The sequence below is a fragment of the Liolophura sinensis genome, chromosome 6 (assembly GCF_032854445.1).
Source record: "Liolophura sinensis isolate JHLJ2023 chromosome 6, CUHK_Ljap_v2, whole genome shotgun sequence".
In the NCBI taxonomy this organism is placed as follows: Eukaryota; Metazoa; Mollusca; class Polyplacophora; order Chitonida; family Chitonidae; genus Liolophura; species Liolophura sinensis.
This window is the reverse complement of record NC_088300.1, coordinates 54,219,432-54,234,480: the sequence shown is the minus strand read 5'-3', so window position 1 is coordinate 54,234,480 and position 15,049 is coordinate 54,219,432. Positions and strand designations below refer to the sequence as shown.

The window sequence follows — 15,049 nt, the reverse complement described above, 5'->3', positions numbered from 1 at the left end:
ATGGCAAAAAATGGCTTTTCATGTATTCTTACATTTTGAAGACCAGTTGCCTTCCACTGATTTGAAATTAATATGTGGGAAAGTTTGTACCCGGCCATGGTTTACCATTGGCACTGGTTCCCTCCACCCATGTAACTAAGCATCAGTATTTAAGTGTTAAACAGCTATGTTGATATGGATTTGTTACAAGCATCATTTCTACTAGAAGGGTTCCCTTCTCAAACATTACCTTTGATGACCTTGAAGACCCTTTATTACATACTCGAGACCTACTCTCTCCAACACAGGCACGGAGACAGTACATGTGATTGGACTGTAGACAGTAATATCATCCAATAATGGTTTACAGTGGTAACGGACAGATCTGAAATTACAAGGGGAGGCTGACAAGTTCTTCACTTTGGGTATTAGAAGTCCTCCATATTCCTTACCGCCCCCATAAAAATAGATTTAACAGTTCTACACAAGTGGTGAGGCTAAACCTAAGCAAGTCTCTGTGATTCACAGGCTCCAAATGTCATGCTTGTCTAGTCCTGGCAGTGGTGAAAAACAAGCATAGAGAGCAACACTGTAAAGAGTGTGGGAGTCCTATCTGCTTGTTAATGTGGGTAACGAATTGAGCTCCTCATTATCAATATATAAAGGGTGCTACAAGTCCTTAAAATCACCACAGAGCCACTGACAAAGACACATCCCCATATCTGACGAATCTTCCTTAAGTATGTCAGGCTGAGACTTTTTCGGCCTCCCCTGGTAGTTCCTGGAAGCTCTCCTCGTAGTTCCTTGGAGCTCATAGGTGCTAAATGAATGCACATAAAACCTGTGATGACAGCACAGTTCTGATGTTTATTTCTTTACACATTTATTAGTACACTCTGCACTTGGCCTTGTATTCTGTCAGTTGCGCATCATGCACTCAATATACAGTGGTAAATTTTTATCATTCACTCCACATATGCTAATAAATTACACAAATGGTTATATACAGAGCAAACAACACTTATCCTGCAACTTCTAGTTGTTAACCTGTTTAAATAATAAGATACACAAACAATAGTTTGTTACAACATGTACACCTTTACATATAATTTGATATGACACTTTCCTTATAAATTTATAAACACAACATCTTGTTAACTGGGTATGTCTATGGCAGTTTGCATATTGGGTGCAGTACAAAATGTCACTCACAAGGAAACTACTTCTAAGGACCAGTCCTGGGTGTCCCACTCACTCGCACACGCATCTCACCAATCTGCACAGCATCTCATTATATAAGCAAATCTGGGCCCAATTTCACAAACCTTCAGAAACTAAATTTTGGTACCTCAACTTCTCTTGTAAGTCATTAATACAAGTATGCAGTTATAGCCTTGGACGTGTTATTTGCGAGAGAAAGTAACAAGGATTTGTGAAAGTGGCCCCTAACCATATGGAAATAAAAAGCAGTCCACCAATTTTTTGAAATATAAGATATAAAGCGGAGAGAACTAGCAAATTATATTGCACTTAAAATACTGTTAAAATCATGGGTAAAATACCCAAAAAACAAAACAATTCTCAAAAAAAAAAAAAAAAAAAAATGGCAAAGGAGTTGCAAAAACAACTTTGAATATCACACAAAGTGTCAAGTAAAATATTCCTACAATTTGCCACATTTTATATTTCCCTTTCAGGACTCTGTTGTCATGATGAACCAGCTATAGATTTAACATATTTATTAGATTGGTTATTATCAGTTCAGCATAAAAACCAAACCTAACAACCAACAGATTTCTATGTGGAGGAAACGGGTGCAGATACTGGAGTATAACTATCACACCTCACAAGACGTTTGACAGAGCCACATCCTAACCAGTAGGAATGTGCACGATTTGTACTCGTGACATCGTATGACCAGAGCAAATGGTTTTGAGCAGAGCACTCTTCTTCACTCGACCAGCGAGGGTTCACCACATCAAACGCGATACTTATGGCTATAATATGAACACAACTTCCAACTTTTTTTTTAGATGATCCTTAAAATGATTTCAGAGTAATATGGGCCTAAGAGGTAAGCCACTTAGATCAGCCACAAACTTTTGAACTAAAAAAAAAAAAAAATGATACTGTCCAGTTCTTCAATGTAAGAAAAATACACCAGGATAAACATGTATAATATGGATATTTAAAAAGCTGCTCTGAATTACAAATGTAGGACTAAGTATGTTTAATACAAACAGAGTACGATCAGGCAGAGAGACCTATGGCTGTAAAGCAACATAAACATTAGCTAAGATCAGTATTTAAAGACCTGAAACTGTAATGTTAATTTGCCATGACACATTTATGATTCTGCTCATTTACAATCTGGGGAAGAATACCCATTGTTTGGTGATCTGAGTAACTTTGTCAACTCCACCATTACCCATGTCTAGGTGTCAGCTGATAAGTAATAAAAACAAGAGATGCATCAAACAACTTAACCTACACAAAACACATAAAAGCTACCTATAACATATTAACAGAGCCAAAAATGTAAACAGTTTGTAGAAACCACATCTGTACAAAGCACTGTTATAAATACATCTACCAGCACTGTACGTATACTGAGACTGCTGAACAAAAATCTGAGCATAAAACATGAGTACAAAAGGAATAAGTTATCAAAGGCAGCAGAGATTCCAAGCATCAGGGGAAATAAACAAGATTAATCCAACAAGCGTCAATATCCTGACATCACAAGTATAATGACGAAAACCCGTGAATGGACCTGATGTCATCTTCCCAATGCATGACACAAATGGGCGAGCAAGCATGTTTTGTGACAGGGTACAAATGTCAAATGCACACAAGTCAGACCCACATATCTAACCATCAGAATGGATGAACAGTTTCACTTAGTCTGAATTACGTCAAAGGTTAAGTCACAATAAACCATGAAAATAAATAAATACATAAAAAAATAAAAAACATAAAAACAAAAACACTGCTGCTATCACCATACAAGAACATATGGATAGCATAATCAGAATGTGGTATTCTTTCTTGAAGATATTACACAAAAATTACCCAAAACATTTCTACATTCCAGAGAGCACACATCTACCTTTGGTCTGGCTTACACATCATACTCTAAGTCAGATATACATGTAGGGAGCTGGAATGAATGAAGAATAAATAACCAAGGTTTCACAAGCATGTTATAAACAGTGGTGATCCTTTCCAAATACATTTAATGACTGGTGATTCTGCTTGCAGTGGTAAAAACTGTATTTACAAACTGGATACTTTCTTGTTTTATCCCCCTATGTACAGATAGAGTACAGGACACCACCTATAACTTCATGTAATTTGTTATCAACTAATCACCATGCTCTACTAAGTTGATGAAAAATTCCATGAAATTACATGTGATTAACATAAGTTCACCTGACCTTTCACCAACTTATCACCTTTCTGTACCACAGTTCTCATAGCACTGTGATCCGCTGGTGAAAATTTCATGAAATTACATGTGATTCACATAAGTTCACCTGACCTTTCACCAATTTATCACTTTCTGTGCGACAGTTCTCATAGCACTGTGATCTGCTGGTGAAAAATTTCATGAAATTACATGTGATTAACATAAGTTCACCTGACCTTTCACCAACTTATCACCTTTCTGTACCACAGTTCTCATAGCACTGTGATCCGCGGGTGAAAAATTTCCTGAAATTACATCTCATTCACATTTATTTGGACCGCTTTCACGAGCTTTTGAAAATACAGGGTTTTATGAAAATGTAGTGTTTCATTGAAAATAGCTATTTTGGCAATATTTCATGTTGAGCCTTATGGTTAAGTACAGATGGAATGAAACCCAACATTGTTACCAAACCTTAGAGAGAAGTTGAAAGAGGTGAAATTGAAAAATACATGGTAAGCAGATTATACTCATTAAATTGGTTGAACGGAATACCTAAAAGAAGTGACCAAAAAAGTATACAGTACAATCATAATACAGCTTATGTCCAAATTACTATGCTGAGACGTATATATACACATGCACAGGTACATGTGTAATTAGCTGATAATAGTGGTTTTGTGAATTACACATGCACAGGTACATGTTTAATTAGCTGATAATAGTGGTTTTGTGAATTACACATGCACAGGTACATGTTTAATTAGCTGATAATAGTGACAGGTTTTAGTATGAATATTAATATGACACTCTTAAAGCTCATTGGCCGCATTGAATGTCACCAGATATTCCACTTAGTGTCTGATATAGTGCTTGTAAAGCCTCTGAATACAACACACTGGTACAGTATGATTATGTGGTTATGTACCAATCTGTTTCTCAACTCCATACACTGTTCACTGTATTTAAAAAACAAATTTGTCAGAATTCTTCAAAAGTGCAACCACATCTTTAGTTTATTAAAATAAAGGGGACGAAAAATGGGGCATTCAGATTTTACTTGGGTGATCAAGTCTTGGTTTGTCATCTGCAGTGAGCACTGAGTGCAGATCTGTGTAAAAGACTCTCCTCAGACAAAAAGGTGTGAGAGAAAAGGTTCAGATTAAATCCATAAAAATGATATCAAAAACTGATAGATACAGGATTCTCATTGTCTACAATGTACCTCACTTTAATGAAACTTAAGTTTACAATCATAAAATGAATTCATTAAGGCTTTAACAAATTTTTAAAATACAGCACTAAGACTGCGACACTGATACCTGATACCAGCCTGTTTTGTTAACACAGAATCAGCTAACAGGCCTAGATTGTCATTATTATGTCGATAGTACATGTAAGCTATTCTATAAGCAAATTGTACTGGAGATTCTTCTCATGAGTGTAATATGTCAGACTTAAAGAACCCAGAACTATGCAGACTTCTGTATGAAATAATGACATGAACATGCCCTTGATATTAACACTTCATCGTAATAAGTTAATTAGATCAGTTGAAGGCTAGATTTGTTCCTCATCTCGTCTACCCTACAATCTTGTTTCCTCAGCCTTTAAGTTGAACAGTATCATACAGGACAGCACACTACACCTCAAATCTCGCCACAGTGAATGCCAGTTGTATTGTCCCTCCCAACAAAGCTCCGTGATCCAGATACTTGTGATTCCCAGGCTGTACATTTTCACACATTTTGCTGCCACACCCAGAGTTTCATAAACAACAGGGACTGGCACCCTAGATGACGACTGGCGTCCCAGATGATGACTGGCAACACCAAGTGCACAACACTACACTGTGAAAAACTAGAGCTTCTGGCAAGTTACAGAATGTGTATTGTCTGTGGACTGCATGTAGAGTCCTGCTTCCATCATATATATACTGCATTCATTTTGTACATGTCCTTTATGTCCACAATCATAACATGACTCTATCACTGGAAAGCAGAGTTTCCTTCCTCACATACTGGAAAGCCTCCACACTCATGGACCCTAAAGAGGTGTAGAGACGATTAGACAGACAGCAGAACAGGCTATCTTGTATCAAACTTTGTCCCGCCTGGCATTTTGTTCAGATGCTATCCTTCGTCCGTTCATGGAAGAGCGAGATGTGTCCCGACTGCGGGTTGGTGTTAGTGTTTTACGATCAAAAACCTGAAAGAAGAAAGCAGCACTGGTTAATGACTGCATCAAGCTTTTCATTGCCGTAAATTTTGGAGAACAAAAAATTTTACAACCTACATCATTAACCGGATAATACACGTTTCTGAAGCCTAGGTCAATGTTCAGAGCTGTGCAACAACAACACCTTTCATATTTTTTATTCTGCTTGTTGCCCTGCTAATAGGTATTATGTGTAGAGGGTCGCCAAACAACCAACTGACGACATTGGCCTGGTTTCACAAAATATTTGTTTTGCCAAACACGGTCCAGTTTCATGTACATTTGTCGTACGATATTTTATTACTACCGTACCGTTGTCCTATATGTGTTATTATCATAAGTACAACATCTTTGTGAAACTGGGCCCTGAGCAGCACAACTTCTATGCAATATTTGACTTAAGTTTCTTCTAGATATATTTCATGTTGGACCAAGACAAAAAAACCCCACTAACTAAAGCACTTTACTGAACTTAAGCAGTTTTTAGAAACAGAGCCCTGTGGTTTCACCATGTAGAGAAATACAGCCAGCCTTACACCATGACTTACATCATCCCCCTCGGAGTTCTCCTTGGCTGTGAGGCAGTGTGTGGGCGAGGGGTATTCACAGGCAGAGGAGTATGACGATGTGGAATAGGATGACGCTGAACTCTCTGAGCTGATCTTTCGCTGGTTCTCTCCCCTTGATGACAGCGTCAGAGATTGGATATGTTCACAAACTCTCTTAAAGCGGCGAGCTGGGCCTGGCAAACCAAACATGTGCACGCATGTTAAATCTGTCAGTGTCATACAGAGCTCTATGGTAAGTATAATTTATTTGCACAGCGATACTTTCCTTTCTCATTTCTATACAATGACAATTCTGTAACTGTCACGTGGAAGTAACTTTAAACTTTTACAAGATGTCAGATGTTAAAAACTCTAATTATTATACTACAATCAATGTCCCAACACCTTTTCTCCTGATATCATTACTTTGTCATTGAGGTGAAAACAAGTATGGCTAAAAAATCGACAACGGACATCCACATCTATTACACATGCATTGCATGACCATTTGTAGTGGTCCACACTGACATTTCAGTTCAGTTTTGTTGAACAAAGTTCAAACTTTATCCAGTAACAAAATGGTTTGTGTGATATTGATAGAACAGACCTGATATGAGAGTGAAATTGAGACAGTACATCTCCCTGCCTTGGTCCCCGGGGGCCAACGCAATGTCCACCTGAAAACGGACATTACGAGAAAACAAGGAGGATCCCCCTGACCGCCGGTACTCCGCCCGGAAACGACGTTGTTGATACAACACTGTGGCTTAAATCTGATGTCTGCAGTAGAGGGGAGAAAAATGCCAAGACATAAATTCCTGAGCGCAAAGGTGGACAAATATTTCGATTTTTGTTTTACAGCATAGTGACTACATTGTAAATGTAATCCTGTACATCTACTAAACCACAATATACCAGAGTTCATAAAAACTCTTTTTCTTAGAGACTATTAAACAAGAAGCATGAAATGAACAAATCCAAAAGTTTGAACCATCTATTGATTTGAGAATTTGTTTGTTGTTTCTTTGTTGACATACTCTGTGAAATGTACTTCCAAATACAGCTTCCTAAATTGAACACTCTTTCAGTAGGCTAATTTCATGCCAAAATATTTTCCCATATTAGGAAACCAGACTTTCCGGTCAGTGCAAATGAATATAAGGACTTCCTTTCTCAAAACATTAAAGTTGATTTTATCAGGCAATATTTCCCATAATTCAGACTTTCTTAAAAATAGGGTATCCAGTAATTTGCACACTCCTTTAGGGTTTCAAAATGTCCTTATGTAAGACCCTGACAAAGTCTATAATTTGATTAATCGTTACGCAGCCTAGAACAACAGCTTACACATTCAATACAACACATGGACAGTCCCTGGTAATTGTCATACATGTAATGATATGCCCATGTTGGTGGACATACAGGTATAGACTTAGTAGCTGGTCATTGGTTGTACAGGCAGACCAGGAGAGCTGACTTACACATAGGAATGCATGAACAAGGTCAGCCTTGACCTGACTCAAAGGCTTGTCTCGGACCATCACAAAATGATGCTCATCCCGATCTCCCATTAAAGCTCCAAACCAGGACTTCTTTGTCAACCTGAAAACATACAAATCATTGGTACATGTAATCAGGTGGATTTACACCTGACACCAATGTCTGCTGGCTACACTCATCCTTATTCTGATTCTTTACTGTACAGCAAGGTACCAAAAACAATTTGAATTCCTGCTATTCTGAGTTTGACATTTTAAGCACTTGCAATTTATGACTTAAATTTAAAGTTGCTTGATAAACATTAACCGAGGCCTCAGTAGTTCACAAGACTCAAATTCAATCAGGCTTTCTTGCGTTTGTGAAATGAAAGCTCCTGTATTCCGGATAAAAAAAAACTCAAGTTCACTATCATAAAGTGATACAGACATTCCAAAGGTATTTCATCAACTTCATCAAATACATGTATCCTATCAATGGAAACCCTCTCGGGGTAAGCAAAACTTTGCACATGCCATTATAACTTCAACCAGGAATCCCCCTATGAGCACTGCACTTTACCAGTGGTAACAGATTGAAGACAGAATTTTAAACAACCAGCCCCTAACAAACATCAGCATTTACTTTACATTTTTAATGGATCATATGCCTTTTGTATGGGGAATTCTGTGATTTTTGATGAGGGTTTTTTTTCAAGTAGGGATTACCAAATAGAATTGACTTTCCGGAAAATCTTCAGCACACAACTACAGTCAATATCTTTACACTAAGAAGTTCCCCAAGCAGAGTGGGGGGACTGTGATCCAAAAAAAAAAAACAGACAACACACCTGATGCAGCCATGATATATATATATATATATATATATATATATAGCAGTCTTCTAGCTGTAAGTACTAGCTGCCACTAGAGATAAGTGTGGAGTTAATGATGTGACCTTCGTGAAATTTGCCACAACTTGACATAAATTATCTTTGACTTACTCTGGCGAAGACTCGGGTGTGAAGGTCACCTCCTCCCCACTGGGCACTGGAACAAGGTCAACCAAAGTTAAATCACCACATATACATAACACAGTACCTAGGTCATACTAATCAGGTACACATACTATTAGAAACCAGAGAGGTCAACTTTGCTTCTGCCCAGTAGGCCAACTTCAACAATAATGTTAAACTTATTAACTTCTATTCTGGTTATGTATAATGTACAAGAAAAAGTATCAATTTTAAATTTGTATTCTTGAAAATGTTTCAAAACCTCCAAACATGGATCCAAGAAAATTACTTATACTTAGTAAATTAGTATGCAACACCTTTCAATTGTTAAGGTATTTCATGTAAACATGTGCCAGAGAAATTGAACAAGTCACACTGGCATTATTTCAGTTTTCAGAGCAGGCACATCTACGCATTATTCATAGCATACATACCAATATGCTTACATGGTGTTAATGATATCAATAATTAAAATTTTAAAGTGGCAATGCGACTGCAGAACATTGGTTAATACAACATCTTATCTTAGTAATACCAATCATAAGCAGAACTTGAATACAGAAAAACAGCATGAATTATCTTCATTTCTTTTTTCTATGTAACTTTCTAACATTGAACAGGAATGAATGTACGTCTTGTTCCAGTAAATTATTTCTGATACAGGTGGTTTCTTGACCTTACCCAGCTTTTCCAAGTTGAAATCTGATAGACTATTTCTTTCCTACTGACTGCATACTTTATACTTCTGTGTTCTTGATTTTAATTTATAAAAAGTCCTTCCTACACAGAGATTACTAGAAAAGTTATCTATCTTTCCTTAAAATTTGAATACACCTGGGTTACTGCAAACCAAAGTAAAATAAACATTGCATCACTCGGCTTTTTGCACTGCAGACATTCTCTCTGTACACTCTAATGAAGCAGAAGATAAGGGTAACAAACAGCCTAACATGGCCCATTCATTGCATAATTCAGAGAATAAGTGATGTTAGCAGCAGCATACTCTAACCGTTGTCAGGGTCCATGCCACACCCAGAGCAGAGACAAATGTGATCACCTGATAAATACCCGCCCTCACAAACATATCCATTTTCATACGGGATACCTTGCATCTTGCGCCTGTGGAAACGCGGCGAGCCCATAATGCTGTTTTTGATCGTGTGGAGCCTCGTCTTCCATGGAGGTGCCTGTATGCCTGGGGAGCTGGGGGGCGTTGGTGAGGGGCTCTTAGATGGGGTGCTGCCCCTTGGGGATAACTTTGGACTTGTTAATGGTGAGGAGATAGGGCTTCCTGTGGTCAGACTTGCTTTCCTTCTGTAAATAAAAGCACAATAAACAGAATTCTCATGAGACACTTGTCAAAACGGTTATCCACATTTAATGCAGTTCAATGAGAATTTAACTTATTTATTACAAATTATATACTTATTTATTCCATTATTTATGCACATCATAATTTCAAATAAATACTGAACAATATTAAACAAAATCAATACTTAAGTAAAGTTGCTGTGCCATCATCAAAGTTGGCATTGCACCATGTTCAATTCTAACTTCCGCCTAGGTTTCTAATGACAATGTAAAATATTCTCCATCTTCACCTTGCTATACTTTGTCTGTAACCAGATGCATACAGTACATGTCTGTATTGTGAACTTTGGGCATACAGTACGTGTACGTATTGTGAACTTAGAGCTGACATGTACATATATGTATTGTGAACTTTGGGCATACAGTACATGTATGTATTGTGAACTTAAGAGCTGACATGTACATATAAGTATTGTGAACTTAGAGCTGACATGTACATGTATGTATTGTGAACTTTGGGCATACAGTACGTGTACGTATTGTGAACTTAGAGCTGACATGTACATATATGTATTGTGAACTTTGGGCATACAGTACATGTATGTATTGTGAACTTAAGAGCTGACATGTACATATAAGTATTGTGAACTTAGAGCTGACATGTACATGTATGTATTGTGAACTTTGGGCATACAGTACGTGTACGTATTGTGAACTTTGGGCTGGCATGTACATGTATGTATTGTGAACTTTGGGCATACAGTACATGTATGTATTGTGAACTTAGAGCTGACATGTACATATAAGTATTGTGAACTAGGGGCTGACATGTACATGTATGTATTGTGAACTTTGGGCATACAGTACGTGTACGTATTGTGAACTTAGAGCTGACATGTACATATAAGTATTGTGAACTTAGAGCTGACATGTACATGTATGTATTGTGAACTTTGGGCATACAGTACGTGTACGTATTGTGAACTTAGAGCTGACATGTACATATATGTATTGTGAACTTTGGGCATACAGTACATGTATGTATTGTGAACTTAGAGCTGACATGTACATATAAGTATTGTGAACTTGGGGCTGACATGTACATGTATGTATTGTGAACTTTGGGCATACAGTACGTGTACGTATTGTGAACTTAGAGCTGACATGTACATATATGTATTGTGAACTTTGGGCATACAGTACATGTATGTATTGTGAACTTAGAGCTGACATGTACATATAAGTATTGTGAACTTAGAGCTGGCATGTACATGTATGTATTGTGAACTTTGGGCATACAGTACGTGTACGTATTGTGAACTTTGGGCTGGCATGTACATGTATGTATTGTGAACTTTGGGCATACAGTACATGTATGTATTGTGAACTTAGAGCTGGCATGTACATGTCTGTATTTTGAACTTTGGGCATACAGTACGTGTACGTATTGTGAACTTTGGGCTGGCATGTACATGTATGTATTGTGAACTTTGGGCATACAGTACATGTATGTATTGTGAACTTTGGGCATACAGTATGTGTACGTATTGTGAACTTAGAGCTGACATGTACATGTATGTATTGTGAACTTTGGGCATACAGTACATGTATGTATTGTGAACTTAGAGCTGACATGTACATATAAGTATTGTGAACTAGGGGCTGACATGTACATGTATGTATTGTGAACTTTGGGCATACAGTACATGTATGTATTGTGAACTTAGAGCTGACATGTACATATAAGTATTGTGAACTAGGGGCTGACATGTACATGTATGTATTGTGAACTTTGGGCATACAGTACGTGTACGTATTGTGAACTTAGAGCTGACATGTACATATATGTATTGTGAACTTTGGGCATACAGTACATGTATGTATTGTGAACTTAGAGCTGACATGTACACATAAGTATTGTGAATTTAGAGCTGGCATGTACATGTATGTATTGTGAACTTTGGGCATACAGTACGTGTACGTATTGTGAACTTAGAGCTGACATGTACATACATGTATTGTGAACTTTGGGCATACAGTACATGTATGTATTGTGATCTTAGAGCTGACATGTACATATAAGTATTGTGAACTAGGGGCTGACATGTACATGTATGTATTGTGAACTTTGGGCCAGCATGTACATGTATGTATTGTGAACTTTGGGCTGTCATGTACAAGTATGTATTGTGAACTAAGGGCTGACATGTACATGTATGTATTGTGAGTGAGTGAGTGAGTGCTTGGGGTTTAACGTCGTACTCAACAATTTTTCAGTCATATGACGATGAAGGAATCATGCATGTACGTGTAACGTGCCTCCTTGTAGCAGGACGGATTTCCACTGCTCTTTTATTTAGTGCTGCTTCACTGAGACGACTTACCGAAGGCAAGTAAGCCGCACCGCCCGAGCCATTATACTGATACGGGTCAACCAGTCGTTGCACTATCCCCTTCATGCTGAACGCCAAGCGAGGAAGTTACAACTTCCTCTTTTAAAGTCTTAGGTGTGACTCGATCAAGGATCGATCCTGGATCTACCGGTCCCGAAGCGGACGCTCTACCAACTGTGCTATCCGGGCCGGTTGTATGTATTGTGAACTAAGGGCTGATATGTACATGTATGTATTGTGAACTATGGGCATACAGTACATGTATGTATTGTGAACTTTGGGCTGGCATGTACATGTATGTATTGTGAACTTTGGGCATACAGTACGTGTATGTATTGTGAACTTTGAGCTGACATGTACATGTATGTATTGTGAACTTTGGGCTGTCATGTACATGTATGTATTGTGAACTTTGGGCTGATATGTACAAGAATGTATTGTGAACTTTGGGCATACAGTACGTGTATGTATTGTGAACTTTGGGCATACAGTACGTGTATGTATTGTGAACTTAGAGCTGACATGTACATGTATGTATTGTGAACTTTGGGCTGTCATGTACATGTATGTATTGTGAACTTTGGGCTGATATGTACATGTATGTACTGTGAACTTTGGGCATACAGTACATGTATGTATTGTGAACTATGGGCTGACATGTACATGTATGTAATGTGAACTTTGGGCTGACATGTACATTTTCATCCCACATTGCACTTGATGTCACATTTAGGAATTCTCCATTGATACAATGGCTGTCACTTTAATGGGTGGAGGAAACCAGAATTACGTCACAAATCACCAATCATGGGTAATTTACTGACAAAGCTTCTCACATGTCACTTTAATACAGATAAGTAAACCATACTGGTGGAAGACCAGTGATCCTCACCACCCGCTTATTGCCATGAAGGCCCCACAAACAGTGAGAGCTCACACCACACTATGTAGTGTAAGTTTTATCTCATGTACAGTAGAATCCATCAAGTGCAGACAGAATATACATCACCCCACTCTTCTTTAGCAGTCACTGAACAAGTACAAGATCACTGGTCAACCGTTACATAATTAACATGAATATTTACATAACAGCCAATGATGAAAAACACAATCATTTCTCACATCCATAATTCATTTATATATTCCTTCATAGATCAGAGTCAACTAACAACAGATATCCCATATCAGGTTCTAAGAAAACCCATCACTCCAAATCTAGAAAAATCAATGAAAACTGCAATGAAAATAACCATTCACCCAATTTATTTTAAGAACGTACTTGTTTTCAAATGAATTAAATGAAATTGAAAGTATGAGTCATGTGGTGGAGATTTATGGGCCATACTGGTAGTGTGGGCATGGAGTTCCATGATCTCACATTCATTTTTTTCTATTAACATAATATACAGATGTAAAAAATTTCTTTTAACAACAAATCTTAAAAAGTAAGTAAAGGTATTTTCTGCCATTCCTTTCACAGGACTTTTTTAACCATGGCTAATTCATTTTGAATGGCCTTCAACTTTAAAGTACCCAATTATACACAGTAGTAACATGGAGAGCAAAATAAACATCGGAAACCATCAAAGAAAAACACCTTACAATCACGGCAGGACAAAAAGAAGACAAAAAATCTGAAATTGCAATTAAGTAAATAAATATGCTGCGTACTACAACAACAACTACAGATTCATGCAAATTTTTAATCAAATGTCAAAAAACCTGAGGAAGTATATGTAAGAGAAAGACATCAAGTGTACTATTCAAGAGCTTACTTCATAAAAAATTAACAATACAGTAAACACAAAAACACCCTTGGACCCAATGGTAATGTTGACCAGAGGCAGAATTTTAGAACATAAAAATCACATTTTGACCCACTTTCACAAAACGTCAATTTCTTCCAAACAATGGAATTGCCTGGCAATAATAATGCTAAGTTTACTGGTACATGTATATGATTTCATTATGAGGTAAACATCATCACGCTGCTACAATAACAATGACATGATGATGAAGTTTTGTGAAAATGAGCCTAAAACTTTTACAGATTCAAACACCATGTCTTTGCAACATGCACTTTCATCACACAAATGACATCTACTGTGGACACTCTACTGTATGGTAATACAACACTTAATGAGGTTGACAGATTTGTCTCCCTTGTGTGGTACTCACACTTGCTGTATAGCGAGCGCTCGTCTTGATGCAACAGGTGAACCCTCACTGATACTGCCCAATGATAATCTAGACATGACCAAAAATAACACATCACACCTTTATCTGCAGCTTCACCTTTATCGGCAGCTTCATCTCTCTTAGTAAGATATTCATCTTGCTGATGAGAGTTTTAAGCTCTTTTATGTCTTGTACATCCTTGTTTGTCTGGCGTTATTTGGCGTCTACATATAGCTGACAGTCTGCTAGCACAACCATTTAAGATTTTCACCTACAGCAGCTTTCTCAGGGAATCAAAATAATGACATAACTTATTTCTGATTGGCTTATCTGTTCAACATGTTGGACAGCAGAAAATGTCTGAGTACAGAGCTAACCTCAGTTTATATTATATGTCACCTGTATATTGCAAAACTTTTTTAATGTTCTGTTAGAGGGTTGTTGGCTTGTCGCTGGGCAATGCGAGATACATGTACATGTTTGGAGTTTTGTGGAAGTTTTGCGGGCAAATTTTCTCACACTC

General features: G+C 37.6%; 1 protein-coding gene across 1 annotated transcript in view; it reads right to left on the bottom strand.

Annotated features, from left to right (window-relative positions):
- Positions 1–4,473: 4,473 nt before the first annotated feature.
- The window catches only part of LOC135467975 (serine/threonine-protein kinase BRSK2-like), a 51,806-nt gene continuing 41,230 nt past the window's right edge, over positions 4,474–15,049 (bottom strand). The window contains 8 exon segments of the mRNA XM_064745947.1: positions 4,474–5,596; positions 6,154–6,347; positions 6,761–6,893; positions 6,895–6,933; positions 7,635–7,755; positions 8,633–8,678; positions 9,750–9,958; positions 14,527–14,595. Of these exon segments, the coding sequence (XP_064602017.1) occupies positions 5,486–5,596; positions 6,154–6,347; positions 6,761–6,893; positions 6,895–6,933; positions 7,635–7,755; positions 8,633–8,678; positions 9,750–9,958; positions 14,527–14,595 (922 nt within the window). The 3' untranslated portion in view covers positions 4,474–5,485.